The following is a 13,960-nucleotide window of genomic DNA, read 5'->3' as shown; positions in this document are numbered from 1 at the left end:
AACTCGCCACTCCTTTTCACTCAAACTCAAACAAGTTTTAGCTACTATGGTTATTTATTTGCAGCCTTATGTTTGAACCCCTGGAGAGGATGTTTCGTTTGAGAAGCAGGAGTAGAAGCAGGCACGACAACAGCAGGCAGGAGTGATTTACCTTGAGGTCTGGCATGGACAAAAGGTCACAACCTCTCTTGGTTAGCTGCACCTCAAACTGAGGGTTTAACCCTTCTTAGCCTTCAAAACCGACTTTGACCTTTTCTTGGCGCTGATGTTAAGCAATTTACTGTAGTGGATTGTTGGTCAGTGTGTATGCGTATGTGCGTGTTTGTGTGCGTGTCTTAGTGTGTCTGAGAAATTCAACATTTGACACAGACACACACCCATTAAAGTAAAATGAGCACAAACATATGGGTGCTGGTTCTCACTCTCAGCAGACGCACACTTCACTCACCCCATATGTTTCCTGTTTTGACTGTTTAATCTTTCACACACGGCTTCAAAAAAAAAATAAATAAAAAAAAAAAAAATGAAAATGTAAAATAAAAACAAAAGCCAGAGAATAACTGCAGGGGCTGGTAAATGAAGCATAAAGACCCCGAGTGACCGAGGGGAATTATTTGGCTCCATTAAGCAGGCATTAACATGAATTACTATCTAATTAAAATTAAACAGCTCATTAATAACTTTGCGGTGGGGCCTTAGTGTGGAAGTTCTCCTGAGTGTGTGTGTTTGGAGTGTGTGTGTGTTTGAGAAAGCAAAGCTGTGTTTGAGTAGTGGCCAAGAGAGCAATCGAGTGGAGTAAACCTAAGCGGTCGCCCCAGAGGAAAGTCGGGGCCAAAGAGGGCTACATGTGGAACATGAGTGCACTCAAAAAAGATGTTCCTCTTCAAATAAAGTTAAGTTTAGTCACTGTTTAATTGTGCAGCAGAAAGAACAAGAACTGTTAGGAAAAACTTGCACCACTGTGACTCAGAGGATAAGAACACGAACACGTAAAATCATGACATCAAGCAGATGGAAAACCCGCAGACTACACCTGATAAGATAAGAACGCCAAATTAAATTGAGTGAAGATGAGAACCTACCCAGTTTACATTTGAATATTTGCACACACAGTAACAAACCGGGGCAGTATGTGCAAGATACATTCACTCACTCCTACAGCGTCCGTTTGGGGTTGTGGCCTCCATGCTGGTAAGCAGCTCAGCACTGCGGGGCCTGTCAGGGAGACAAGAAGACAGAAAAAGGTAGTCAGCGTCCTGGACTTTAATGATAAAGGGAGAAGAGAAAAGACACTAAATCCACCTCTTTCCCCTCATTCTTAGCCCTTAAACCTATACGACACCAAGGGGAAAGGCGTCTCGATTGTTTCTGAAGGGAAGGTGACAGCAAAGGGGAATGGCTTTCTAGCCCTTAAATGCTGAGTTTTTCTTAGAAGTACACTTAAAAAATTTAGGAAAAAACACAGGACTTACAGTTACACACACAAAAACAAACATTTTCTGAATTCAGGGGTTTTATCGGCGTAGTGACCACTGTAATGAGTGTACTGGAGTATTGTATATGTTCTCTATCGATGTGGATCATAGTTAATCAGTTTTAAAATACGGAATTTAAGAAAGAAAATTAATAGAAATATTTCTCCTTTTAGCAAATGTAAAACGACTAAAATTTTGTTTGATGCATTCTGATGTATTTCTCCAGTGAAAAACAAATACACTAAATAAATAACATGTTGGCATACATAAGGATATTTGCAGAAGGACTGATCGTGAATATATTTAAAATATCAAAGATCTAAACACATTTTTAAAAACATTACACATGTTTATTTCTTGTTCGGGTAACTTTGGTATTATGTTTTCAAAGTCAGGCTGCATGGGTGGAAAGCCATGTAGGCTGACATCTGCTACAGGACTGATAACTGTTTACATGTGTCCATATTTAGGAATGAACAAAAACTGATCTTGAATTTGCTTTTTGAATAAATGTTAATTGGATATTTTAACCGCTATCAGCTCTCAAGAGCTATAGGTATTTACAGACAGTATCTTATAAGGTATTTATATCCCTTAAACTTTCTCAGTTTTGTCACAACTATAAATTTCCGTTAATGTTATTGTAATTTTCATAAGACAAGACCAACACATAGTCGTGTCGTACTGAGAAATGAACCTCCTCCCTTGTCTGCAATCAGCTTTTCATAATTTGATTTAGATGTGCAATTTACAATTCACATGACAGATTGAACAGTGATCTTTGAGATATTCAAAGTTTGAGATTTATTTTATTATCCAAACTGTGGCTCATAATTCCATATATTTTCTTACACCTGTAGTTCCTTGGTCATTATGAAGCTGTTTGATCACTAATGACATCTTCCAAACATGTGAGGCCTTCACTAACAGCTGTAATTGTACTGAAATTCATATACATGTGGGTTCTATCTATTGTTCGAGTAATTTCTGGTTGGTTGTAAATGATTTTATTCAGTGGTTTCAGTGTAAATGGTAATTAAAACATTTGTGCAAAACATTTTTCAGATTTATCTATCAATAATTTGAACAAAAAACTATGCATTATTATATTTTTGCTCTTCACAATTATGCACTACTTGCATTTATGTGTCACTTAAACTCTCAATGCAGTACAATATATTGTTGTCATTGCATTATGAAAAAGTTCAAGAAGTGAGAACAAGAGGTTGTAAGATGATGAAGTGTATCTGCTATGAAGTGTCTCCAGATAATGCAAGTCAGTTCCACAATGAAATAACTAAATAAATGTATAGTCTACTTTTGTTGATTTATTTTTAAAGTGAGGTTTAATACACATTAAATGTGTAATGCACAACATTTCAAAATATCAAACTTTGATTTTATGTAGAACATTTTAGTTGAGTTGTGGTGAACTTGTTGAGAGTTCCCAAAATAAATTCTGATATGGAACCCACACGGGTATTTGCTGACTCTCTTTGAGTTCATATCGAAATAAAATATACATCATCCAAAACAACTGAACTGGCACCTTTACCTGAACTGATTCTGCTGATCTGGATAAACACATTCTTTATAGTGTGAAATTTGCAAGTTCTGAGCCATAAGTCAGATTTACAAGCTCCAACTTCCTGCACAATGATAGTGGAAACCCATCATCCAAATCCACAAGATCGTCCAGAAGGAAGTACGACAAAGAAATAATGACAGATAGCTCTTGATGATCAAGAATGAATGACAGGGAAGGAAAGAAAGGGAGTTAGAGCCCCAGATGTATGCCGGTGCATGCATCAAGCATATCCCTCCACCTCCTACTCCTCTCCTTCCTTCCCTTGGCCAGGAGCTGTTTACCTCTCTATCAGCAGCGCTCTCTGAAAGCAGGGACCACATCCATATTCACCGGCCTCAAATTCCTCTGCTTATCTCCCCCCCAACCCTTGAAAAACCTCCTCGTGCTCTTCTCTGCACATACATACATACATAAACACGTCTTTATGGAGGCGAGAGGCAAACGCGCCGGGCCAGGAGGGGGTCGGGGATAAGAATCACCTTGAATTCAAATCAGAGGATTGGGGGTCCTCGGTGGGCAGACGAACAGGCAGCAAGGCGCATGGGCTGAAGCTCATACTGGCATGACACAGACAGGTAGACTGAGGCTTTATAGGCTCTGAGTCCAGATGTGTGCGTCTCTGGTAATTCAAAGGATTTGAAATAGGGGCATGTTGTCGTCAGAAGGTGCCTAAAAGTGTGCATCTAAAGTATGGACTTTCAAATTGCATGTCCAAATCTGATTTCTAAATAAGTTCCAGAACAACTAGTGAGAAGGAAATGTTTTCTAATAAATGTGCTCACATCAGTTTGCCAAAGATTGCAAATCTTGAAAAATATGAAATCAACTGGTCAGATCTCAAAGAAAACTGGAGACAGCTATCAACCAAGACAAGTTTGATTAATCCACCTCTTTTTACACCCCATAAGCAAAGAAAATGAAACTTGGAGAATACAATTGTCTGTCTGTGACCATAAGACACTCTTTAGTTTTTTTATTAACTTTGACTTTATCTTTTTCATGCCTCAACAAGCAAGGCATATTTCTTCGGACACCAGAATGAATAAGCAAATTGACCTTAGTGTGCAACAACACTAAAATATTAAAAAAAAAAAAAGAAAAAAAGAAAGAAGTAAAACTCACAGGTTTCCATAAATTTCTCTGACTCTTAGCCTGGTGTCAGGCTAAGCGTCAGACTCCAGGCTGACGCTTAGCCTGTTTTCAATAAGCTGCTTACACCAGCATTCCTACGGAACTGGTTGTGCTTTTTTTTTCTGCAATTCCATCCTGTTTTTCCAAAACAATTTGTATCTGTATGTTACTTCTCATAGTATAGGTCTTACAAAAAATATTCTGTATACAAAATGTAAATCATTTAATAATAAAAATTTTGAGCCAGTTTAGTAGGATATATTTAATTATTTATTGTTTTGGAAAGTTTTTCAAATCTACCTTTTTGAAAATCCACAATATAGAAAAATAACGTCATAATCCAACATGCTGCTGTGAATGTATATTTTTAGTGGCCTTGGCTGGATCTATTTGTAATGACGAAGATTTGTCAAAAGAAGTTATGTTTAAGTTATTGAAGTACATTTTGTAACTAAAGAATAATCCATGTGTGTTATATGCAGGAAGCCATCCTTTTTGTGAAATAAAATCTTTTGATTTATTGACATTAAATTTCCATAGCATTTTAGCAGTGTCACATAGATGTAGTTTTGGTGACATTTTGAGAACTAGCTGACTTCCCACATAGCCTGTGGATACATACTTAAATGTTTGCTAGATACTAGGCCTGTCTTAGTTTGCTTCCTTTCTATTTTGGTATGACTTTTTGCTAACAACATGAATCTATGGGTTCCAGTTTGTGGTTTGTTGACATAACTTACAGATACGTTGTTCTCTTGTTTTTGAAGCAAATTACTTTTTTTCAAGATATTATTTACAGCGTGCCATGGTTCTGTCTCCAAGTCTCTGATGCAGCTGTTGACTGAGGTTCACTTGAGAATGCCGTAATGATAAGGTATCGATGGGATCTGGACTGGCTATTGTTATTGATCACAATCACTGACCTATTGTAAAGTTTTTATGTTATTTAAAAACAATAATTTTAAATAAATTCTAGGTGTTAAAAGGTGAATCCAAAGATCTCCAAAAGCTTTCATCACACAAAAAAACTTTCTGTTTAGGCCACCTCAGAGGTTCCTGACAAATCTAATTGGATTATCTGTTATTCCCAACATGGAGATTCAAATGAAGTGGTCCAAACACTTATGATGGTGGCTGCTTTGAAAAGGAGGAGGGTGGGGGGGAATGGGAGACCACCTGATAAGCTCTGCGAGTACAAGTTGAGGGCTCAAAGAGCGCTCCGGCAGCAGAGACACATGGAGCAGGAGGGGGGAACTCTAGCCCGCTTTCTCTGCGAGCCATGCGTTGTTTTGGGATTGAAGTTGGGAACTCTCTCCTCTACTAATTGCGCACTGGTGGTTTTCATGAATATTCATTCTGGCGTGTTCAGACCCCGCCTAATTAGCCGGGAGATAGAGGAAGAAACTCGCACCTTTTACCACAAGAGAAACACACACCCCCCTTCCTTAGCTGCATTCTCAAGGGGATGCTGGCAGAGTAGCCCAAGTTCATTAGCCAAAAAAGAAAGAGGAAAAAGTTACCTGAAAAGAACAGGACGATTTAGTGTTCAAAATGGATGGCCTACAAGCAGCTTTTTTCTTTTGGCGATTGCATATTTAGTGCCTATTACGCATGTCTGTCAAAAACAGTGAAAACAAAATACAATTATCTGATTGAACGACTTGGTGGATATTATTCCACTGTCTGCAGGAGGTACATCGCATGAATTTTAACATCTAAACACGCTCCTGCTGCTGCCCCAAATGTTCCCCCTGGAAATACGAAAAAGGATTATTGATCTGCAGTGAGGCTGAGTACAAATCAAGGATCCCTTCAGAAAGTTTTGAAAAGGGGTGACCAGATCGGGGGATGGGGGCGGGGGGGCACTTATAATCATGAAGTAGCACACCAAAACTGAAAGTCATACGATAAATTGAGGAGTTTTATTCTGATGTTGCAATGAATCTCTACTACATTCCTAGAACTTGCTGGAGCTCAAGGGGACCAACCAGAGTGCGCCTCTTGGCAGACCCTCAACATACTCTGTTCCCAGGGGGCTATGGTTACCTTTTGTCCTATGGTCTTAGAAAGTCTATCTATATGGTTGTATTTTGGCAGTTTCTGACCAGATGCCTATTTTTCCTTTGAATATCTACTTTAATTCTTTCTTTCTTTTTTTTTAAACGTCTGTTGTATCCAAATGCCAAAAACTAGTTTTATTGATTGGTCTTTCAGCTGTACTGGATTGGAATGAAATGCTTAGACCTGCACAAGACTGTTGTACATATGTTTTCCAAGAATTTTCAATTCCTCCACTGAATGAATCTAATATGAAACCTGGCACTAAAGGGGGCAATTTATTTGAGAAACGTACATCTGTCAGTGGTAAATTTGCTTTTCCTTTTCCTTTCTTTATGCGTAACAGGTTTAAATTTGCTTCTTTGTTTATTATGATTTACTTAAAAAGTGAAAATAATTATGTAAAATCTTGAATTTTTAAAAATAAAATAATCAAAATATGATATCAATAAATAAATAATGTATCTTCTCTAACAAGACGTCTTGCTAGTGCGAGAGATTGTAGCCCCAAAGCCTCCGGCCCCCACCGATCCGACCCCCCTTAGAGACGCCACTGGTCTGAATTAAAAGAGATTTACGCGTCAAAACCGGTTTAAAAGCCGCAATTTCAGAAACTGCATTTTATTTTAAAATTGATTGACACCTTCCAGTGTTATTTTTTATAGTCTATCTGAAAATGTCAGAAAATGCAAAGACAGTTTTAGAAACTCTTCAGACGCTTTTATCGTGTTTTTTTCTCTCTCTGCACATCCCAAAGCAGACGGGAAATGAGAGAGGAACTTCCTGTCTCCTGACAATAACTGCTTTATAATAAGATATAAGTTAAGAGACGATTAAACGCTTTCTAAATTTCCTAAATTACAGAAACTGGAAAATAGTTGCATGCCTAAATGAAATATTGATGCAAAATATATCGAAACTATAATTTGGACATGAAAACGTAACATGCAGTTTGGATTACAAGTCTGAACTCGTTCCGCTTTTCTCATTTTCTGTAACGCATTCCCACATCTGTATCATAGGGAAAACTGGCAAAAAAAGAGTGAAGAATAAATCATAAAATCATGATGTCATATAGATACAAAGAACACTTATTTTTCCTAAAGGAGGTCACTCAACTTCCTCAACACTCATCTCCGCGGTTCACACTCGGATCGCTCTGTAATTTCATCCTTTATTCACTTTTTTTTCCTTTTCAACCCATCATATCGCGCTCATTTGCAGCCGTCTTTTCCCTGAGCGGCCCGTCCCTTCACAGCTGAGTTCTGTGTGATCCCCTTTCATCGGGCGCACCATGGAAACCTTGTGCGTCCTGGCAAAAATGCACCTCAGCGCAACAACAAGGCCGTATTCTTCCCCCTGCAAAAAAGGGCCCAAAGCATCTGGAGCTTTTCTCTTTTCCAGCAGCTCGTCACTGGCATGGCAAAGCACAAGCCTGGGTCTGTGTGACAGAAACCAGCTCTTTTTATAGACTGGAGGAGACAAGAGTGACTGAATGGCAAACGCGTCTTTATTAACTGTGAGCTGCGTGGAGCTGCGGGTCCCTCAGAGCAAGCGACACGCTGGATCTCTCAGGGGGTTTACGCACAGATTCCAAGAAGTTTGCTGTTTGGAATATCTCGAAATATCAATATAATATATTGCTTTCTCATTTAAATAATATTTCCGTACTCTTCTCAAACAACTGATTACATTTTTAAAAGCCTTATTTTATGATTACATCGCAGATAACAGTTTTCCATGAAACCCCCCGTCAATTTTACACATTCAATTAAGCATTTTAATGTGTTTTGCGAGTGTCGCACAGTGATCACTGATTTCTCTCTTTAAAAAAATATTAATTCATACGCCACGAGGTAACAGATTGGATTTACTTATTGATAAATTGCATGACGACGCGTGAAGAGCGTCCCCCACTTATTCCAATAAATATATAAAGGACTCGTGGGCAAAAACCACGCCTTTCCGGAGATGATGACGAGCACCTGTGACCCGGCCAACATTTTGCACACAAACGCACACCCCCTCACACACACTTTCACACATGCACGCTACACTGTTAGCGTAGGAGACAAGGGTACAGCGAGGACGCATCCACAGCAGAAAAAGAGACAACTTACCGTTTAGTCATGAAGCCCCGGATTAAAATGAACACCAGAGCCGAGTAACTCCTGTAAAGAAAAAAAAAAAAAAAAAAAAAGAACAGTCGCATGGGGTTGAGATAAAAACGGGGGGGGGAAAAAAACCCACATTGCTTTTAGGTGAATGATTAAAATGGGACCTTCCCCAAAAAGCAGCTCCTGTTTTAGAAGGAGCGGAACATGCGCCTGATTGCAGAGTTTTGGGCGAATGGAAGGGGAGAGATGTAAGATTTGTTTAAAGCCCCGCATTTCCATTTAAGAACGTGATTGTGTTTGCAAAGATCCCTTTCAATCTTTGCATCCCCACCACCACCACATCCTCCCCCTCCTCTCTCTACCCCTTCAGCGTCTCTGAGGCTGCTTTGCAATTCATAGAATTGGTAATTTGCTATTGGGACAAAACGTGAAGGGAAAAATAATCAGATCAACCGGGTGAGGAAGAGAAGAGTAAGCCAGGAGGAGGAAAAAAAAACAAAACAAGAGATTTATCTCTTTAAGTTGCAATGCTTCAAACGATAAATGATATTTGAAAAACATTACAAGAGTTGAGTAGAACATCTTGTCAGGAATTATGTTGAAATTAAATTAGATTGTCTTGTTATAGATAATGATCACGGGGAAGTAATAATTTCACCTAAATTTAAAAATAAGGTCCTACAATTTGGGGGCACGTGTAGAAAGTTTTAAAGCGGTGGCCGGACGGGAAGGGGATGGAGTAGGGGAGTTGGGGGGGGCACTTATAGTGAGTGGCACACCAAAACTAAAGTCTATAATACAATTTCAAGAGTTTAATTATATTGTTGTCGTATTTTTGGAGAGGTTAGAGTTGCCGTGACATTCAAAACTTGCAGAGACGGAAGGGCAAATAAACATACATTATAAAACCTTATGCTCTATGTTGTTAAATGTACATTGTAACAAATATTTCGCAAATAAGGTTATCAAATTTAATGGGGGCTGGAGCCGAACAATGTGAATACTTCCTGTTTAACATTTCCACCTGCACGCTGCAGAGAGTCAGGGAAAAGAGCCCCAAACAGAGAGCGTGCATCTTGGCCTATCATAACTAAGTGGGTGGTGATGATGAGGTCTTACAACACTGAAAATTACTGGAGACAATACAAATAAATGACAGACGTGGAGGCTTTTGAAACAGAGCAAATGCTCTCAAATTTGTCACACATTTTCTTCTTTCTAAAGCGCTCACAGACGCATCACATCAGCTTATTTGCGCGCCCCTCGTCGTGTGGGAGGCTGCAGAGCTGGAGAGGATCGCGCCTTATAATCTGTTTAAAATGAGGAGCGCTATAATCATCAGTGACCTATTATAAAGGTGCACGTGTGTGTGAGTGTGTGCAGATGTGCATGTGTGTGTGTGATAAAGACAGAGGGGGGGCAACCCTTCAGAAAGATCTCCGTACTCCCCCACGTGGTTATTTGCAAAACAACCGATCTGAACCTGTGGAAACCCAATCAGACCCCGCTGCTGCAGCTCCTGCTCACCTTCTATACCGAGAACATTTAGAAGACACGCAGAGTCTGTGAGCAGGTGCGCACAGAAACTCAAAGAGACATTTCATAAGTAGAACATATGTTTTTTCTCTAACATATGTAACACCGGACCTCCATCCATCGCGCACGCCGTCCTCTGAAAGCGTGCGCCTATTGAGTTTCTCTCCAGTGGGCTTGAGTCGGAGAGGAGCCAATACAAGCCGAGGGGAGGCGTGTCTTCGCTCTTCCCGAAGACCTCCCAGAGCAGGTTGTTGCGTTTTTGGCTCTAAAGCCCGGAGACCTCCGAAGCGCTCGTCAGTTTTCCAAGTTGGAGCCATGGCGACAACAGCTCAGTACATCCCGAGGAATAACTCCTTACCGTCCAACCCGCTCATGCATCCGGATTCGGACAGGATGCACCAAGGGACGACCTATAGAGAAGTGCAAAAAATGATGCACCACGAGTACCTGCAGGGGCTCGCGGCTACCAATACGGGGCATCCGATGAGCCTGACGCACCATCAGTGGCTGCCCACCTCCAACACCGACTGGTCCAGTGGCACCCACATCGGTCAGCAGGAGCACAAAGCCGGCGTTCAGGCGAGCAGGGAGGACTTGACCAGCGGCTTCCACCACAGATCTCACCTGGTGCACCAGCAGACGCAGAGCGCGCACCACGGTTCGTGGGCGCCCGCTACTACGCACCACCTGTCCCCGCTGTCCCCGGCTTCCAACGGCCACCAGTCGCTCGTCTACTCCCAGCCCGGATACACAAACCTCAACGCGATGTTGAGTCCACAGCCGGGCGCCCTGCACCACGGCATGCGGGATCCGCTCCACGACGAGACAGGCAGCCACGATAACCAGATGGAGTCGCCCCAGCAGGCTTTCAGCCACCACCAGGACCACTCGGACGAGGACGCGCCCAGCTCCGACGACCTGGAGCAGTTCGCCAAGCAGTTCAAGCAGCGGCGGATCAAGCTGGGCTTTACGCAGGCGGACGTGGGCTTGGCCTTAGGCACCCTGTACGGAAACGTCTTTTCTCAGACCACTATCTGCAGGTTCGAGGCGCTGCAGCTCAGCTTCAAGAACATGTGCAAACTTAAGCCACTGCTTAACAAGTGGCTGGAGGAGACAGACTCGAACACGGGGAGCCCCACCAATTTGGACAAGATCGCCGCGCAGGGCAGGAAACGAAAGAAGAGGACCTCCATTGAGGTTGGGGTGAAAGGGGCGCTGGAGAACCACTTCTTGAAATGCCCAAAGCCATCCGCTCACGAAATCAGCACTTTAGCTGGCACTCTGCAGCTGGAAAAAGAGGTGGTCCGCGTTTGGTTTTGCAACAGAAGACAAAAAGAGAAAAGAATGACACCGGTGGGGGTCCCGCACCCGAATATGGAGGACGTATATTCCCAGGCAGAGACCCCTCCACTACACCGCACACTACAGAGTCCTGTGCAGTGACTGTTTTCATGAACAATCCGAGCATTTAGAGAGAAAAAAAGGGAAAGGGACAGTGGAGTTTTACAGTATTTAAGTTGAACTTTTGTTCTCCCGAAAGGGAGAGAAAGAGAAAAAAAATAAAACACAAGATCAGTTTTTCCTTTTAGTTTTCGGAGATTAAGTTAATCGGATATAAAAATCAGAAGGGAACATGATAGGGAAACAGAAAAAAAAAATCGCTAAAACTGATTCCATGCGCATTCAAATTGAAGCAAATATCTTTTATTTACCAAAATCAAAGAGAGGAAAAATATATCTAAAGTAAAAGTTGGCTGTACTGAAATGTTAGACTCGATCTCCTCCTCCTGGTGCACCATGAACTCTTGGACATCACTAGAATGAGGTGGTCGTCTGAAAAATGATTAACACTGGAGATAAATGGCTCACACTGAATGAACTTTTTTGTGCTTTTTTTTCAGTCTCAAACTGCTCAACCAGATTTCTGAATATGAGTGCACACTTTCATTATAATATAATTATTTTTCTGTCTTTTTGCAAATACTTTAACTTAAGTGTCTTTACCTGCAAACCGTGTTTTGAATTTTGCTCATCATTTGCTCAACGGAGCAGTTTGTTTTTGTTTATTGTTTGCTGTTTTTCCTGTTTCCTTGATGGTGGATAAGTGTTGGAAAATCGTGAATCAAACATCTGTCAGATACATTTACAGTTAAAGTCCAATGCAACAGAACGTTTAAAGTTCTGAGGGCATGCCTTAAAAATAATAAATAAATAATAATAATAATAAAAAGTTTTCCAACTGATCACGTCGAAATGTGCAAACAGCATCAGACGCTAAAATGTATGTTATGATTTTTTTTTATTCGCATTTTGTTTTTGTTCTTTTTAGAAAATATATTCTTTGCATGGAGCACTTATTTTTTTCCGCTAATATTATTGTTATTATTATTTTATTGTTTGTTTATAAAAGTGTTGTTTCTGTCACCGAAACTGTCTGCTAGTCTGCTAAAACTCAAAACATTTCAAGAAAACATTTGGTCTAACAATAAAACCGAAGAATAACTCAGGTATCTGTAGAATATATCACGCCTGTACATGATTTGCTGTTTGAATCTGATTGCATATCTACCAATTACCTTCGTTCCATAGAAAGACTGTATTATTTTAGATGGCTGTACTGGGAGAAAAAGAAAAAAAAAAAAACGGATTTTTTTTCTTTTAAATCTATTTATTTTGTTCTCTTTCGACTTGTAAGGAAATCTGAAAATCTCATGCGTTGTGTCAGTTCTCAATGTTGGATCAGTAAAAAAATAATGATAATAAAAAATGAAAATAAATAACACAGCAGTGCTTTTCAACACTAATGAGGGATACTTTCTTTTTTTCAAGAAAAAAATAATAATAAAAAGAAACGTTTTAGAGAAAATGTTGCCAGGATTATTTCCGATCTGTAAATATGTCCAATATGTAAACTTGTATTTGTTCTGAGATATTGTTTTTGTTTGTTTTTTCTTTTTCTTTCTTTTTTTTTCTTTCCGGGCAGTTTTGTACACTTACTAATTCCAAGAAGATATTTTAATATGATTTCATTTATGAATCTGACCATTTATATATATAAATATTTATTTCTTAAAAAGTGTTTGGAGCTCTTTTTGTTTGTTTAGCTCTGTCGATGGTTTTGTTGTGGATTTCCTTTTTTTTTTTTTCTTTATGACATTGGTTGTTTGTTGATTGCTAAATGTAGACTGCAAAGTCACATTTATATTTATGTTATAGTAATATTTTATTACTTACATAAAACATATATACAATAAATTGTCTTTTGTCTTCATTTGGATCCAAAACAGTCGCTGTTTTGTTACCGTTTATTGTAGAGCATCAGCAGGCAAACAGGATGAACATGAAGCTGAGGCAGATCAGACTGTGTTTTTTTTCTCTTTTTCTCTTTTTTTTTTCTTTAGGTGCAGTGATTGGTTATGTAACAAAGCATCGTTTGAAAGCAGAAGCTGTGTACATGTGCTGTTTAAGGGATTTGACAACAGTTATTTTACCTCAGGCATTCCCTGCTAACTTCAGTCTGTGACGCTCTTCAAGTCTTTGTGTAAACGCAGAATTAAATTGTGCAATATTAATGCGAAATTATTGTCTTTTTATTGTGGTGCTCTTATGTTGTTATTCTGATTCGTTTAGAAAAGGCCAAGGTAGGCGTTCTTCATTTAGGTTTCTCCCCTCTATAAACTATGAGATGACATGTTTTAGGATTTGAAGGGAAAATTGTGACGACTCTTTGATCTGGCAGAGAAAAATGCCTGGAGGCGCTAAATCAACTAAAGATAAAGAGAGAGAAAAATACACTTAAAGGCCCAAGAGTTGCTAAATGGAAGAAAATGGATTTACAATCTGCAGAATTTTTAGATCTATTACTTAGTAAATCATTTACTTCTATGTTGCAAGAGCGCGATGTTTAAGTCCTAAATTGCTTTCTAATTCAAAATTTTAATTCCATAGTGGATTTGACCAGATGTTGTCATTGTTTTTTCTTCGGGCGATCTTCCCCCCAAACACAGCACCTAATTCTGAATTAAACTGCAGGCCCTTCTTGTTTATTTTTCCTT

The 13,960-nt window shown here is 39.7% G+C and overlaps 1 protein-coding gene across 1 annotated transcript; it reads left to right on the top strand.

Moving 5' to 3' along the window:
• The first annotated feature begins 10,184 nt into the window (after positions 1–10,184).
• pou3f1 (POU class 3 homeobox 1) lies at positions 10,185–13,160 on the top strand. The gene has a single exon (XM_014987347.2). The coding sequence runs from the start codon at positions 10,221–10,223 to the stop codon at positions 11,346–11,348; it is 1,128 nt and encodes a 375-aa protein (XP_014842833.1). The 5' UTR covers positions 10,185–10,220; the 3' UTR covers positions 11,349–13,160.
• The last annotated feature ends 800 nt before the right edge of the window (positions 13,161–13,960 follow it).

This window comes from Poecilia mexicana, unplaced genomic scaffold (assembly GCF_051168715.1).
Source record: "Poecilia mexicana isolate PSO_F unplaced genomic scaffold, ASM5116871v1 scaffold_16, whole genome shotgun sequence".
In the NCBI taxonomy this organism is placed as follows: domain Eukaryota; kingdom Metazoa; phylum Chordata; class Actinopteri; order Cyprinodontiformes; family Poeciliidae; genus Poecilia; species Poecilia mexicana.
Note: the sequence above shows the minus strand (reverse complement) of the source record. Positions and strands in the feature narration are given on the sequence as shown.